This window comes from Nyctereutes procyonoides, unplaced genomic scaffold (genome assembly GCF_905146905.1).
Source record: "Nyctereutes procyonoides isolate TBG_1078 unplaced genomic scaffold, NYPRO_anot_genome, whole genome shotgun sequence".
Taxonomy (NCBI): Eukaryota; Metazoa; Chordata; class Mammalia; order Carnivora; family Canidae; genus Nyctereutes; species Nyctereutes procyonoides.
The window spans coordinates 45,281,045-45,298,854 of NW_026575139.1; the positions used below are offsets into that span (position 1 = coordinate 45,281,045).

At 40.0% G+C, this 17,810-nt stretch overlaps 1 protein-coding gene across 9 annotated transcripts in view; it reads left to right on the top strand.

Moving 5' to 3' along the window:
• TRIM9 (tripartite motif containing 9) overlaps positions 1–17,810 on the top strand; it is a 106,764-nt gene that overhangs the window by 56,240 nt on the left and 32,714 nt on the right. For all 9 annotated transcript variants that reach the window (XM_055303865.1, XM_055303863.1, XM_055303858.1 and 6 more), the window contains exons 2-3: positions 3,432–3,527; positions 5,879–6,001. In XM_055303865.1, the coding sequence (XP_055159840.1) occupies positions 3,432–3,527; positions 5,879–6,001 (219 nt within the window). The remainder of the gene's footprint in view (positions 1–3,431; positions 3,528–5,878; positions 6,002–17,810) is intronic.

The window sequence follows — 17,810 nt, forward strand, 5'->3', positions numbered from 1 at the left end:
AATTTCTACAAATTGGCAAAGCTTAAGAAAAAGGTTTTTAGATCTTTATCATATAATGCAGTTGTTTATCAAATACCAGAACCATTAACCAGATAGAAGGTATTCTTGGGATTGAATATAGACACAAAGAGAGGTAATCTGCAAACGAATTGATTTTTTTCAGCTCACTTATTGCTTTGCCATATAAAAACCTGGGAGTGGATGAGGCCAACACTATTTGCATACTATGGAATAATTATTTTCTAAGTGGATAGCAGTGACTGGTCAACAATTCTTTATGGGTGTCAGGTCTAACTCATATTGTACAATTAATTGCCAGGTGGGGATACAAGAAATTATATAGCTTCAGTTATGTATAGCTGAATGAACTTGGTTTCTATATTCCAACATCCAAATGTGGTTACTAAGACAGAGATTATAATAAAAGGGGGAAGAAAACTGTGGTAGCCAGCAAACTTTTGCTCATTCAGAAAAAGGGATATGAGTTCTAAAGTAACTATGAAAAATGTCTCCTTGGGCAGCCCCGGTGGCCCAGCAGTTTAGCGCTGCCTTCAGCCCAGGGCCTGATCCTGGAGACGGAGGATTGAGTCCCACGCCGGGCTCCCTGCATGGAGCCTGCTTCTCCCTCTGCCTGTGTCTCTGCCTTTCTCTCTCTGTCTGTCTGTGTGTGTGTGTGTGTGTGTGTGTGTGTCTGTCATGAATAGATAAAATCTTAAAAAAAAAAAGAAAACAAAAATGTCTCCTTAAGAATATGTCTCTCATTTTATTGCCTGCTCCTCTAAATGAGACCCTCCTACCCTCCTCCATCCCCTGGACTCTTGGGAAAAGTTCTTTAGGAGAAAGCTTTTACCCCAAATTATGGGTGCAGCTGAAACCTGGTAATAAATAATTGAGTGGTCCTTCCAGCATTGTAGGCTCACTTTGTGCTTTTTTTTACTCAGCTGTGTTGGTCTAGCCTCCCTGAGTCTGAGTACATAGATTAAAGAATTAGTGATGAAGGATGTTTTCCAACAGATCCTGTTCCAGGAATATGCTCTGCGAATCTCCCCCATCAGGCTGCAGGCATTTGTGAGCAGGAAGAAAGAAGATGAATAAGAGTTAATAACAACCCGGGCACCTCGGTGGCTCAGTCGGTTAAACATCTGCCTTAGGCTTGGGTCATGATTCTAGACTCGGGTTCCTGAAGCCCCATATCAAGCCCCATGTCAGGCTCCCTGCTTCTCCATCTTCTTCTGCTCCTCCCTGCTCTCATGCTTATGCTATCTCTCTGTGTCTCTCTCTCAAATAAATAATTAAAATCTTAAAAAAAAAGAGTCAATAACAACCAACATTTATTAATCATGTACCATGCATCAGAGGGGTTCTGGGCTTTATTTTTTTTGGGGGGGGGGCTTTAATCTAGTATCTCATGCAATGCTCATAACACCCAAGAATAGTAATATTCTTCTCATTTTTTGGAGGAGGTAATACTATCTATAAAAGGTTTTCAGCAAGTAACTGGCAGCATTTATGAATTCAGAGTAGATCCCTTAGCCATTACCCTTAGCTAACAGGAGCTTTTACATTGGTAAATGCACTAAACGCTCACAATGACCCAACTACCAAACATTATTATGCTTCCCATTTTTTGCATTGGAGTAACTCAGACACAGGGAACTTTCTCAAGGTCACATTTAGTAAAGGACAGAGGCAGGATTTGAGCCCTTCCAAGGCCTATTTCTTTCTACCACCCCACACTGCTTCTATTAAGCATTTGGCATGCATATTTTTGGGGAAATCCAGTGCCCAACTTTGTATTTAATAAGGCAAATATAAGAGAAAAATATTTACTTAGCCTTATACTCTCTAGTTCTATCCATGTGGTTGCAGATGGCAAGATTTCATTCTTTTCTATGGCTGAGCCATATCTTGGCTATTATAAATAATGCGGCAATAAACATAGGGGTGTGTATATCTTATCCAATTCGTGTTTTTGTATGCTTTGGATAAATATCCAGTAGTGGAATTACATATGGTAAGTTGAAGGTGATTAAAAGTACCCTTAGCTTGATGAGCACTGAGTAATGAATGAAATTGTTGAATCACTCTCTTATACACCTAAAACTAATATAACATTGTATGTTAACTATACTGGATTTAAAGTTTTTTAAAAAGAGACAAGAGAAACATTCATTAGATCAAGAGATATAATCTTAAGATTCTGTCCTTTTACTTGAAAGGGAAGAGTGGTTAAAGTATTGTGTTGGCAAGGAAGAGAGTGGGCTTTAGCTTTCAAAGAAGGTATTGTGGGAAAGGAGTTTGTCTCTATAATTTACAGGAGAGATGGAAGGATATGCCTGGGCTGCTAGAAGAACTCTTGCATTAAGTACAATGGTAGTGGCTGGGAGTAATGGAAACCCCAGTACAGAAACTTAACTGGGAGTTAAATGTTCCCCATAGACAAGAAGCCTAGTGGTAGGAGATTTCAAGGGTTATCCAGCTGCTCAAAGCTGCCCCTGGAACTCAGGCTCTTTCTCCTTCCAACCCTCCTCCCTTACCACGTTGGCCATCTCAATGAGAGTCCTAAGACATCTACCATAAAGTCGGGAACACAAGGACAGAGGCTGCACCAGACACACTGGTCTCATGTGAGAGAAAAGCAAGAGCTTTCTCAGAACCCTCCTTACCTCCAGCCAACTCCACTTCTGTCTCATCACTTAGCAGTGTGTTCCGTGGCCACCCCAGCAGGCAGAGAGGCTGGAGAAAAAAGCAAGTGTTTACATGCACACACAGCCGTCCAACAGAATTGCATCCCATATGGACAGGACAGTGTGGGAAATCAGGAAGAGTCTGCCTTGGTTTAGGGGTAGAGAGGAGTAAGGGCAACAGGGAGGGCTGCAATTGGGAGAAGGAAGGTAACCTTGATGAGGAGGAATGCAGTTGTGGCTTTTGTATCTGTCATTCCATTGGAGCGGCCCCAGAGAGTCATACCAATGCTCTAACCCTTCATTCTTCTCATCCTGTTCTTGACTCTAATCTTCCTGCTTCAGACCCAGACCAATAGCACTTTGGCCTAAATAACTTTGGCGATTATCAAATCATCTGACTCACTGTTTTCTTTTAATTTTAAATTAAATAAATTATTGCTGAATTAATTAACTAATTAATGAGATGAAGTAATTTCAGGCAGATATCAGTTGGTGAGGGCCTTTGCGATAGCCAGGAGTTTTCCCTGCTTCAGAAGAGAAAGTTCTCAGGAGCCTGCGGAAAGATGTCTGGATACCTTTATTACCAGAATCCTCTTTACAAATGTTGACTACATGTCCCAAGCTCTGACAAGAAGAATCTGAGGAGGTTGAAGACGCTGGGGTCTTGGATCGAAACAACTCTGTACAATCTTTTTGCTACTTTCTGTGACTACAGCTCCATGGCTTCCTTCTTTATCTTTGCAGAGCCAGCTCTCTCAGGCGCTGAATGGACTGTCAGACAGGGCCAAAGAAGCCAAGGAGTTTCTGGTGCAGCTCCGCAACATGGTCCAGCAGATCCAGGTATTGGCAGCACCTGAGACTGAAAGCAAACCTCCACAGGTTAAGATGTAGCTGTGTAGTGGGGAAGTTTGACTATTTCTTCTACTTTTGTGTGTTGTGGGGAAATTCCAATTATTTTTTTCTTCTCTGTCTCTTCTAATACAAACATGAGTACAGATCAACTCAAATATGCCCCCTTCTCAAGGTGGTTATATTTTGCCAACAAGGTGGCAACACAGCCTGGTTTTCCAAATAGTTCCTGTCTTTGGGACTGAGGTTCTCTATTATTCTGGATTTAGAAAAGAGGTCTCCTTGTGAATTCAGAGTCATAACTGTTGCATTTTTTAAACTCTTCAGATTCCCAAAACACCTTCCAATAGTTATATCTTATCTGATGGTAACAAACAGGTCACATTTCCTCCTTCCTTCCTTTTTTCCTTCCTTCCTTCCTCCCTCTTTTCCTTCCTCCATTCTTTCCTTCCTTCCTCCCTCTTTCCTTCCTCCCTTCCTTCCTTCCTTCGTTCATTCCTTCCTTCCTCCTTCCTTCCTTCTTTCCTTTCCTCCTTCCTTCCCTCCTGTGCATAGTAATGCTTCTTCTCTACTTAGATACTTAAGTATTTTCCAACCATGATCCCCCTTGGTAGCTATAATTTCAGATTACTTTATATGAACACAATGACACACAGATCGGCCAGCATTTAAGAGCCCATGAATTCTCCACTATTGCTAAAGAGAAAAAGCCAATAACTGCACAAGATGCTTAAATAATGACCTTCTCTGTTTACTGTTCTTATGTTCTGAGGTTGCCCCACAGAAATAACCTTCACTCTGGCCTCCAGTAAATTGCTGTCTAAGTTAATATTTAACCCATGTGAAGGTAGAAATATCTTTTTAAATGTAAGCCAGCCTTTCAAAGCATCTCACACTGACTTCCTCATCCTTTTTTGCATGTGTGCTCATGTTAAAATTTTTGGTTCCCCAACAACCTACCACTTGCACACTTCCTTCTGTTTCCCAGAGCAACAGAGGTTATTGCAACAGAGTCAGTCTCTTCTCTGCTTTTGCCTCTGCACCCCACCTCTTCGTCAGAGCAAAGCTTTCTTTCTGCTCTAAATCAGAACCTGTAAGAAGCCTGCCCTCATCCTCCCAATATTACCCTGCATGGGACAGAGAGAGCTCTTAAGTGATGTTTTCCATAAGACTTCTCTGAGTACTCAAAAGCAATTGTCATGAAAGCTGAAACTTTACACATAGGAGTCATTGCTTTAGCAATTACTAATGCACACCTTAAATGAAGAAGACCTTGCACTTGAGAAATCAGATATCTATCAGTATATCCTTATATTAAGTTCTTTATGATTTGGGGAATAAATTAAATTTTGATAGGCTAAGCTGTTCTTTCCTCGCCAGCCCCCAAAAGCTTACAGTTGACTCAGTTGGATGCTATTTTTTCAGTGCTATTCATGAATATGTGAGTATTCATCTTTCATTTTCTCTGTTACAATTGTTTTTCAGATTATGGTTTGGTAATTAAAATTATACATGTAACTTATTGAAAGGATTACTGTTAATGAATCCTTATGATTTAGGAGAGAATTACTTGAAAGAAAATGTCTATGGCATGTATAGATTTAAATCAAGTCAATAGTTAGATCCAGGATTCAATTTAAACATCATGGAGAAGCTATAGTTCATTTCAAACATAGTTTTCTCCCACAAGCAGTTGGTTCATGGCTTGACTTTTATAGCTGAATGAAGCTTGTTACATGTACCAGTTGTTCTTGATCAGCTATGTGCATTAACTATTTGCTTTCCTTAATGAAAGGAGCAAGTACTTTTGTAATTTACCCATGATTATTCTAATAAACTTCTATTGTTATTGGATTATTGTTTAATATTGAAGACCACTGCCATCCTCTTTCTTCTCTCTCTTCTTGAATTTAATGATTCTTTAACTCTCCTGCCTTCACAATACCCCACCCATTCAGGCAGCCAACCTCTCTGAACACCACCTTCCACCATACGTAAGTAGACATATGCCAGCCCTCAGAAGGATTCCTGTTCAGCTCTACAAACCAAGCTTTATTTTATGCAATATAATGTGGACTGTGGAGATGATCTCCTTTTGATAAAAATTAATTTATTAAGTAATGCTTATCCTTTTCAATGTAAAATTCAAGTGAACATTACCACTGTAGAATGAAATTTATGCAGTTATTTTTAAAATGCTAAATGTGCATTGTGGACAGAGTTCTTTTTTATCTCCTTCAGCAGGGATCTCCATCCCACAAATGGACAGGGGAGCTCTTTTTTTTCTGGTAGCCCAAGGAACCCAGGTGCTTTGGGGCTAAGACATGTGCTCTCTCATGCAGGAGAACAGCGTGGAGTTTGAGGCTTGCCTGGTGGCCCAATGTGATGCCCTCATCGATGCCCTTAACAGAAGGAAAGCCCAGCTGCTTGCACGTGTTAACAAGGAGCATGAGCACAAGCTGAAGGTGAGTGCTGTGCCATGGAGAGAGCAGAAAGCCAAGGAGCCCAGCTCCTGGGAACAAGATGGACAAGCTAGATGGGTAGGCCAGATGCCCACAGTCTTGGGTGGCCAATGCCCCAGAGGGCAAGAAGCCAGCATCCCTTCATTCACCATGCACTCCCTAATTTACCTCATTGATATTAGTTGAGTGACTGCCCTGGGTCAAGAATTGCTCTGGTACAGGCATAATTAAATAAATAAAAATTGCTGCCCTCATAAGGCTTATACTCCACCAGAAGGGACAAAGAATAAACAAGATAAGTAAGTAAAATATGCAGTATTTAGTAAAAAGCACTAAGAAAAATAATAAGGAATAGGGAATGGGGAATACTGGGGAAGGAAGCTGAAGTTCTAGACAGGGTGGCCAGAGTGACCATACAGAGGCAAAATGTATTTTTGAAATAGGAATGGAAACCATACCTTCCAGAAAACAAACAAGATTTGTCTTAACTTCTGAAGTAAACTGTGCAATGGGACAGCTGCAGACTTTTGTCATCACACAGTGGAATTCAATTGATTACAAATCTGGGGCCCTATTGGCAAAAAGATTGGTCTTCCTGGAGACATCTGATACCCCATCCATTGCCCCATTGGAGCAGGGCAACAAGATGTGAGAGCAGGCTGGAAAGATGAGAAGTAAGCAGTCAACAGAGGTCCGCATTCATTGCCAGTAAGCCCCAGGGTAGCTACCAATGTGTGGAGGGTAGAGGATATGCTGTGCTGGTCTGATTAGGGTACAGGGTGAGGTGATGTCTAACTCCAGGCTCTCTGCTGGGGTTAGGCAGTCAACATCAGGGAGCTTCAATAGTGGGCAGCACAGAATGGATATGACCTCAAGGGAGCTCATGAAAAGGCCTGTAAGCATCAGATACCCCAGCAGTTTAGAACAGGCTGTAGTCCCTGAAGAACAAGGGAAGGCCCCATCTAAACAAGTGGGATTCAAGTAGGAGAACCAAGGAAGAGTTTCAAAGTGAAGAAATAAGAAAACACAGCTTACAAGATTTGTGGCTCAAGTTTGGTGGCAGGACTTCAAGCCGGGCCAGTACTCGTTCCATGGGTACCAGAAACAAGGCAATAAACTAGGTGCTAACTAGGGTATGAGTCCTGGACAAGACCTGCAGTAAAACAGGCATTCTGAGCCCTGAGAAGCAGAGTCACCAACCTTCCAACTTTACTCTGTGCCTCAGCCACACACCAGGACCCTGAGCCCCAGGGGGCTCTGGAAGAAGGCAGGGGCCAGGCAGCATGCTACAGAGCAACCACTCCCCAGGAAGCTTCAGTTTTCTCCAAAAGTAAGAAAACCCCAGCTTTAGCTCCCTCCTCTAAGAGGCTCCCTCTTCCACTGCCCACCTGCTGCAAAACACATTTAGAACCATACACCTTCTCTTCCTTCCCCAAAGTCAGGGCAATAATGTGGCTGGAATACACCTTTCTCCCCTGCCTTTGTGACTTGCCCAGGGGTCACCCTGAGGGCCTGCAGAACTGAAACAGGCAGGAGGCAAGCTGAGGGTAACAAGGTCCAAGCCTGGGAGAGCTCCTAAGGGCTCCCCTCATCATGACGTTTGTTGGCCTGACCTCCTCTGGTGCTCTGTCAGGGCCAGGTCTCTCTGAGCATTCCTGATGAGACAGCAGGAGAGGCACAGTAGAGTCCTTCATAAAGAAAACTGCAAGGCTTGAAGTTAAATCCAGACCAGAAGTTTGTAAAGCAAATTGCATAGGTCTCTAATGTTCAGAGAACCTCTGGCTGTTGGTTTGGACAGAGAACCGAGGCTGGTGATTATAACACTCCTTCCAGAGACGCCATTCCTGTTCCTTAGTGATAGGTAAGACCTATCACTAGTCTCACTTAGTTAGACCTAACTGGAAGACCTAGTGATAGGTTCATCTTTGAATAAGCTCAAACCTGTTTCCATCACCTGCTCTAACATTACTAAAACATTGTCACTATAGCCTTTCACTTAACACCCTTCAGAAACCTAGAATTTTTAGTGTGATGGTGGAACCCAAATATCATTTGAATCACATAGAGCTATCTAAAATGAAACCACAGGGATCGCTGGGTGGCGCAGCGGTTCAGCGCCTGCCTTTGGCCCAGGGTGCGATCCTGGAGACCTGGGATCGAATCCCACGTCGGGCTCCCAGTGCATGGAGCCTGCTTCTCCCTCTGCCTGTGTCTCTGCCTCTCTCTCTCTCTCTCTCTCTCTCTCTCTGTGACTATCATAAATTAAAAAATAAAAAATAAAAAAAATAAAATGAAACCACAGCTGTCTACAGGAAATGAGCTGGACAGCTGGATTTTCCCTCTAAAGAGTAGACCAGCCATTTCAGTATGTAGTCACCAAACATTAACTTTTTCTCAGTGGAAATCTCTTTTTTAAAATATTTCAGACACTTTCTTGGCATCTTTAAACTGAACACAGTGAACCAATAAATCATATAGTGACTGTAGTGGCAACTCTGGGTTTTCTGCATGGGAGAGCCATAAGGGCAGCGATCTGAACAGAAAAGGGAATCACAGATTGAGAAAGCATCATTTATCCATATCAGACAGGGGCAAAGGGGCAAGAAAGCCCCCCCAGGGCCCCCTGCTTAGTGCTGTCTCTGCCGGATGAGACTGGGTGAAAATCCATTATGGGCTGTGCTGTGGGAACAGACAGAGACTGCACAGGAGCGGCTTTTACTCATTGCTGAGATGTCATGTCTGGCCCGGTGACAGTCCATCAGTACAGGTGACCTGCCCCAACAGGGCGCACCAAGGCGCCCAGGGCCACAGAGTGGAGTGGAGGCAGCTGCCTGCTCTCATTCCACCCTGCCCAGGGTGGAGTGTCCTGCCCCAGATCCCAAAGGGCTACAGAAACAACAGGCAGGTGGCAGGTTGTCCCCCACGGCAGCCAAGCTGTTATGTCTTCTATCTTGAGTGATTTGTTTCTCTGCTGTTTTCAGCAAATTGTATGTCACCGCTAAAGACAGACAGCAGTGCTGACACCTTGACTACTGACCCCAGCCTCCAAGTCCCCCTCCCTCTGCTTTTCTCCCTGCTTTTCCCCTTTCTTGTCCTTTCTGTTGCTACTCAGATTTGTGAGAAAAGACTGGCCTTTTATAGACTTCGCTTGCCAAGCACAGTACTTCTTTCTGTCTTTGTTGGCTAACCCATCACTCACAGGCTGGCAGGGATAATCTTATGGTCTTCCGCTTCCCTTTGGCAGAGTTCTCTATGGGCCTACTTTTTGCTGACAAAGAAGAGAGTTGTGTGTGTATTTTTCTGGCAACTTTCTCTTCTTGAGCAATCCAAAAGCCTGGGGATGCTGGAAAGTGAGTGTGTATAAAGACAGTCTTTATAATCTGCTCATGCCCCTCTTTGAAAGCACTGATGGCTTGAGCAGATTGAATGGTTCTGGTTCTGAGACAAGCTGGAGCAGAGAGGTGAAGAGCCCAGCTTCTGTGTCAGAGAATGGGGTGTGAGGACATACTTTATTACTTACTAGGTCTCTAACTGTGGGCAAGTCTATGACTCAGTTACTTTCACCTGTGTGTAAAATCAGGCCAGAAGCAGTTGTCACCTCCTAGAGCATTGCCAAGCACTTAGCACACAGTCCTCAGGAAATGTTAGCTATTATTATTGTTATTGAGAAAGAATGCCTGCAAGTATGGTGGCACCCAGCCCACTGAAGAAGTGCTCCTCAGGACTTAACTTCTGTAATACCAGAGTACATGGTATAGAATTAGTCTATACACAGATGTGACTGTCTCTGAACTTAGGAAAGTGGCTTGAGTTTTTAATTGATCATCCTATAAAATAGTTCACAAAGTTTGGTGAGCTATTTTTAAAGTTCGTAAAAAGGCTCTGAGACATTTGTATGCAGCTGTGACTGTATTTTAGGAATGCTTTGAAATGTAAATTACAGTTAATACTATTCTGTAGTTTGGGGAAAAAAAACACTGGGAGACAAATATCTATTTTCAGAATGTGGTGAACTAATCAAATGTCAGAAAGCTACTGAAGGGGAAAAAATGCTTTTGAGCTTTTAAGAAATACTCCTAATTTGTGTTTGGGACTACTTGGTCAATATCGCCCACAATAAGCACAGAAAACCAGATCCCCCAGGTGTTTTGTTTGAGCTATATGTTTTGATTCCATTCTTCCTGGGTTCTTGACCTGAGTAAGGCCTTAAAATGTCCTTTTGTGACACTTAAATGTGCCAGGGAATTTGTGACACTTAAATGTGCCATTAATAAGGTCTGTGCTTTTCTCAGGAAACTTACAAATGTCATTTCTCTTTTAGTAAGCCCAAAGAAATATCTAAGAATTATTTTTATTTATGCAACTCAGAATTTGAAATAATTCTATAATCATCTTAAATGTATATTGCTCCAATATTTCAGAGTAAATTCATATGCTGAATAGTATGAGGTAACAGATATCTTCTTGGTTACCTTTCGGTTCTAAAATTCTCTGGAAGAAAAAAAATTATAGTTATTAAAAATATTTTGAAAAAATCTAATCTTTAATTTCCATGTGTAGTTGGTAAAGGAACATACCAATAAAATTACCCAGCAAGAATGCTAAAAGATAATGAGAAAGTTTACTGGTTTTTACAACATTTCATTTTTACAGAGAACCTCCGTATCTCAATTATAACTATATACAGGATGTTTGACTTTGAAGCCAACTGTACTGTTGGGTTTTGTTAGAATCATTATCATTATTATCATCATCTTTGTTATTATTTACCATGTACTGCCTGTTGTGTTCCCATTATGTTGATTAAAAAATTTAATTAAATGGTCATATCAGTCAGAGTACAAATTTACACTAGGGACATTACTGGCTTGTCAGATTGCTTACTTAAGCTATTTTTCCATTGCCTGAAAACAGGCTAGTAATTCTTTCTTTGCTTTAGATGGATCCGGGGGATAGAGAAGAAAGAAAGGGAGAGGGAGTGAGTATATGTGGAAGACAGACCTATCCAAGCTCACAAAATTTTAAAAAATAACTATAGAGGATTTGACTGGCTACAGCAATTACTAGAAAGAAAAAGCAACAAATTTAAGTCAATAATCAGATCAATCCCAACAAAACTACTGGCAAGAGGTTCTGTAAGTCCATTAAAATGAAAACATTTGGGGAAAAAAAATAGGCACATTGAAACACTTGAAACCTTTGCCCTTGCAGGGCCAACTCTAAAATTTTAATTTCAATAATTATTAATTATAAGGCTATTATTAATGAATTCATTTGGCAAATTCTGTGATCTCTGCTTCCTACCACATAGGAGCAAAAGTCACAGAGGGACTGTACAGAACAGAGTACCCGGGGTGCCCATGGGATCACTAGGATGCCACCTCACACAACTGGAGCTCACCAAAGTTAGGGAACACTCTTCTGAACACTCTTTGCCCACTTTGGCCATGTCAATGCAGGGCAGTCACAGACGTTCTTTAAGGCCCTTTGCCTAAACCCAGACGTGAGTCACATTCCTTACCTCCAGAGGGCACTAAATACATACTTTGAAGATGACAGTGATCTTGTGTCTCCCTGTACCTCACAGCCTACAAAATACCACATTGAATGCATCACTCTTACTGAGGCCCACCATAAATGGCAAATGTTCTCCTGTGTGGGTGAGACCACATCAATATGCTAATCTCTCCAAACGACTTGTATTTCTTCATTAACTTCTCTGTATAAGGATATAGTATACTACATACTAAGAGCATGCTTTGCATATTCTACTCAATGTTTTGAGCCTCAATTGATGAGGCTATTGGTGCATTCACACTTTTGGAATGGAAAGTTCAGTTTTGCTGTTAAAATCTCAAGCCTTCCTCAAACAGGTACATGTTTTATTTATTTGATACGGCTAAATTAAATTATCCTTTTCTTGATTAAAAACTCAAAGCCTCAAAAAAAAAAAAAACTCAAAGCCTCAAGAGTTGTCTTTGAAATGATTAGTTGCCAATGTGGGTAAACATTGGCAACTGATAAACATTAATGAGATTAGTACAAAGAGTGGTATCAAGAGAATGGGGGAAATATTTGCATAATCAGCATGTGGGAGAATGGTGGCATGTGAGAAATTTAAAATGTTCAACCTTAACTTAAATTCCTCTAAGTTTCAGTGAATATAATGATAATATTGGAGATGATATTCTACTCTAGGGGAAAAAAACAAAAGAATTTGTTATTTTACTAGATGAATCTCATATTCAAAGCACTTCACCTATGACTCACAAATGAGTCAGTTCCAAGCATTAGTTGGTCATCTTGCTGTAGGAATGATGGTACATGTAGAAACTCCTCCCACTGACCAAAAGGACTTATGAAGAATCAATTCTTCAAGCTTGCATCCTGAAAATACTTGTACCTTACATAGAAATAAAAAAAAGGATTGCCTTATACTTAGGGGAAACTGTTTTAAACTGTGATGAGAAGGTATATATTATATTTAAGAAAGAATTTCTTGAAATAGGAGAGAGAGAATGTTAGTGTTTATTACTTAGACTAAAAATTCAGTAGTGGTATCCCTCCACACCTCATGATGAGAGAAAATAGTATGAGAGAAAGTATTTATTAAAAAGAATAAATTTTAAAGAGCCATACATAAGATGGAGAGGTGAATGGAGACAGAGAAAGGGTGTCAAGGTCAGGTTGGATAAAATAATGAAATTCAATTTAATTAACTTCAGTTCTTGTTGCTGGCTGTGTTATATGAGCTGAGTGGAGGAAGGAGATTGGTCTGCTAGAGATGGGATGGGAAATGTAGCTGTGGATAGGCAGAACAAAATTTTACACTTGTATAAGCAAGCTATCACGGATGGATCTATGCTACTAAAAAAACTTGAGCATTCAGAGGGACACAACTGTCCATTCTCAAATCCTCCTTTGCCAAATGGGTATCAGTGACATATCTTGATCCAAGGAATGACCTTAATAAATTTGCCACTTAACAAAATAAAAAACGTTCAAATGATCAATAGGATTTGCCATCCTGAACAGATGAGGACTGCTAATAAAATTGTGAAAGCCTTCTCTAAAACTGAACTAAAGATTAATTCATTGTCCCCAGAGAGCTGGTTTAGGCCATCATGCAGATGAAACCAGGAAGATTGTTTCCCAGTCCCTGTTTGTGTCACTCTTGGAATTTGCACATTTCCTCCCTAAGAAAAGGAACTCAACTCCAGCCAGCTGCAAACATGGTGCCAGTGGTTTCTCTGGAGCATCAGAGCAACTGCACAGAAATGTGGAACTCAAAGAAAAAGTGACATGGCCTAGCTTCCTAGGAATTGGTTTTCCATAAAAAAATATAATGTGAAATAAGTAATAATAGTAGTAGAAATAAAACAGAGTTAAGAAGGTAACAAGAGAGCTTATTTAAAAACAACTAGAAAAAAATTATACTCTTAAAAGATCTAATTATTTGGCTGATTTCCATAGGATGGGAAATCTTGCCAAATTAATTCAGAAACTAGATGTCAATTACAACACACCCAAAGTGCTGCTTCTGGGAACACTGTAGTTTAATTTTTAGCAGTGATTTTTATCACTGGCTACTGGGATCATTGTGAAAGGGTTGATTAAAATTTAAAAAGATGGACCAAAATCCATTGTTGTAATACAGTTGAGAGCCAGGAACTCAGGGATACTGAGTCCTTCCAAGAAGCTTGAACCGTGGAATACAGGAGCCAATGGCAAACTCCCACTAAAACTCACCAACTCTTTGGCATTGCTACAATGAAGCTTCTTAAGAGTAGTCAGAGAAACCCCACACTCAGCTCCTTTGGCATCAAATAAATCCGGCTTGAGAAGGAAATTTATAGAAGCAGACATAGAATTTTTTGAGGCCTGATTAATGTATCTATTTCAGTACATTTGGGTCATGAAATTATCATTGATCTAAATGTTCTGGAAAGTAAACACGACAATTCAAGTCTATTTTGCCTCAATAGCAGACTCACTTTGGGTTGCAATGCCCAGATCTAGTCCGTGCTTGTTTTTCAGATTTGAGTACAAGTCAGTTTTGTAAGCACAGTCCTAGGACAGATGCCATTCACATAGTGATTAGTGACTGCTGAGTTTCTGCTACCTAGAAGCGCTGATGCACTGGCTACCAAAATATCAAAATATCTTCTGGGAACAATTTAGTAATGCCTAAGATAGCAGAGACGAGTAGCCTATTGCTGTAGGTCACCTGTCCTGCATTTTTTATTATACTTTTGGGTGTTCTGTGGGGTTTTTTCCCCTTAAGAAGCAGAAGCTTAACCTTGTTTATTTTGTTATTAAAAAAATAATAATAATTTGCATTCCATGAGCCCAGACCAACAGATAGTAGTGGTGATTTGACATAATACCAGACATTACGCCAGACATTAGAAGAAAATAAGTCAACCAATGAATTTTATTTTTTATTTATTTATTTTTAAAGATTTTATTTATTTGTTCATGAGAGACAGAGAGAGTGGCAGAGACACAGGCAGAGGCAGAAGCAGGCTCCATGGAGGGAGCCTGATGTGAGACTCTATCCCAGGACTCTATCACATGCTGGGCTGAAGGCAGAAGCTTAACCACTGAGCCACCCAGGTGTCCCAACCAATGAATTTTAAATTTGATCTCCCCTCTCCCCGCCAAAATCACAAAACAATCTTCACATCAAAGTTGGTTTCTTTCACCAATTCTGATCCAGAGATGTTAAATCCTACACTGCAGTTTTTATTTTAATTTTTTTAATTAAAAAGTGGTAATAAGTCATCTACCAAAAAATCAGGAGATTCCAAACTAATTAATTAATTAATTTCAACAATCCTATAAATGTACAAAACTGGAGTTCTCGCACTTCCTGATTACATAACTTACTGCAAAGCAACAACAATGAAAATAGTGTGGCACTGACATGGAGACAGACACATAGACAACTGCAACTGAACAGAGAGCCCAGAAATAAACTTTCACATATGGTACAACGATTTTTGACAAGGGTTCCAAGACCATTCAATGGGGAAAGGGCAGTCAACAAATGACACTGGAAATAACTGGCTGTCCACATGCCAAAGAATGAAGTTGGACCATTACCTAACACCATATACAAAAATTAACTCAAAATGGACCAAAGACTTAAATGTAAGAACTGAAACTATAAATTCTTAGATGAAAACATAGGGCAGATGCTTCATGCTGGATTTGGCAGTGATTTCTTGGATATTACTCAAGAGGCATAGTCAACAAAGGAAAAGGTAGACAAATTGGACTTCATGAAAATTTATAAATTTTGTGCATCAAAAGATAAAAGAAAACCAATTAAAAAATGGGTGAAGGACTTGAATAGACATTTCTCCACAGGAGATATACAAATGGCCAATAAGCATATGAAAAGATGCTCAGCATCACTAGTCATGAGGGAAATGCAAATCAAAACTACAATGAGATACAATTTCACACCCATTAGGATGGCTATTATTATTTTTTAAAAAAACAGATAGTAATAAGTATTGGTGAGGATGTGGAGAAATTGGAACCCTTGTACATTGCTAATAGGAATATAAAACAGTGCAGCTGCTGCGGAAAACAGAATGATGATTTCTCAAAAAACTAAAATAGAATTACCATATGATCCAGCAATTCCACTTCAGAATATATATCCAAAAGAAGTGAAGCAGAGATTTTCACAGATTTCTGCATATCATGTTCATAACAGCTTTATGCATAATAGTCAAAAGGTAGAAGCAACCCAAGTGTCCACTAACAGAAATGTGATATGTACCTACAATGAAATATTATTCAGTCATAAAAGGAAGGAAATTCAGGGCCAGCAGGGTGGCATAGTCAGTTAGGCGTCCGACTTGGTTTTGGCTCAGGAACAATCTCAGAGTCATGAGATCGAACCTCATATCAGGCTCCATGTTGAGCATGGATTCTGCTTGAGTTTCTCTTTCTCCCTCTCCCTCTGCCCCTTCCACTCATGCACTCACACTCTCTCTCTCTCTCTCTCTCTCTCTCTCTCTTAAATAAATAAATAAATAAATAAATAAATAAATAAATAAATCTTTTTGAAAAGGAAGGAAATTTTGACATCAGCTACAACATGGGTAAACCTTGAAAATATTGTGCTAAATGAAATAAGCCAGTCACAAAGAACAAAAATATTATATGATTCTACTTCTATGAGAGTCAAATCCATAGAGACAGAAAGTAGAATGGTGGTGTTGCCAGGCACCACTGAGGAGGGGAGAATGGAGAGCTATTATTTAATGGATACAAAGTTTTAGTTTGGAAAGATAAAAAAAAAAGTTCTGAAAAGGGATGGTGATGACAACAATATGAATGTATCTAATGCCACAGAATTATCCAATTTAAAATAGCTAAACCTGTGAGTTTTATGTTATATATACTTTATCACGATAAAAAAAAAAACAGAAGCAGAGACCAGCAATAATAAATGGATGCATTGTCAAAAAAAATAGGAAGAATTTAAATGTCCAAAAATAGAGGAACAGGAATGATTAAATAAATTATGATAACCCACTCAGTGGGATATTTATGGAGCCAGTAACATTTATTGATGGTGACAACATTTAAAATGCCTATGTTATAGTGTTAAGTGGGAAGGAGGTAAAATTGTCACATATTATGATTGCAACTATAAATATATCTAGCTCAAGGATAAAACCCAAGAGGAAATATCAAAATGCTTTAAAAATTTGCATTAAAGTGACGAGATTATTGCTTTTTTTTTTGTTTATTTTCCAATTGTTTTTGAACGTAGATGTAATAATCTTTAATGGAAAATGTATGATCAAAACTGAAAAGGAACAAAGAAAAAGCTTTTCAACAATTATTATTAAACCTCCTTGTAGTTATTATTCATAAAATCCAGAAGGCTGGATATTTTTGAGGCTTTTGCAAAGTAATATAAATATCAAGGATATAAGTAATTAAGGTTCCTAGAAAACTCCTGTTCAACTCTAGCCTTAGAAACCACTTCGAGATTTGGGTCACTGAGCAGAGGACATGGAAAATGAACATCTTTAAAGAAAGAAACTCTTCAATGACTATCCTGTATTTGACACTGCAAAGACAACTTCCCCAGAGGCAGGAACTATGTGTTCAGAGAGATGCCTTTCTAGGTTAAAGCACACTTGCAGCATGGTAAATAGAGAGCCTTTAAAACTGCTCTCCCAAATGAGGCAGTGATTGCTTCGAAGTGGGTTATATTCAAAACTTAATTCTGCACCCATCTTTGGCTTCCTTGTTGTCATTAGTTCATTGTCTTTTAGCAAGTTTCACCTCTAACCCCATCCCACCACCCACTCAGAAAAAAAGAGTCATAATGAGAAGGAATTGGGTTCAGATGGGGACATTCGCTCTTTAGAAGAGACAGGCACAGGGTGGGTGACTGTTCACAGAGCAGATGCTGCAGCTGCACCTCGGGTTACTCAGCTCCTTTGTAGACTCTCCACAACCTCCCACTTAAAACAGCTTTCAGTAATAGTTTCCTGGAAGATGGGGAGCAAGAGGGACCTGAGGAAGATGTCCATCCAGGCACCACAGTAACCAGTTTCCCAGGCTTCCAGCATCTGTGCACCTTTCTGATAGGTCCTGTTGTCACAAGTCCCCGTAATAATAGCCTTTATACAATGTCTTCCAGAGCCATTGTCCACAGCAGACATTGCCACAAAATATTCTCATACATTTAGTTCCATCCATTGATGCTCTTGGATTATGGTTTGAAGAAGCTTTCCAAAGTCCCAGTTTGCTTCCTTTTTTTAACCCTGTGCCACTT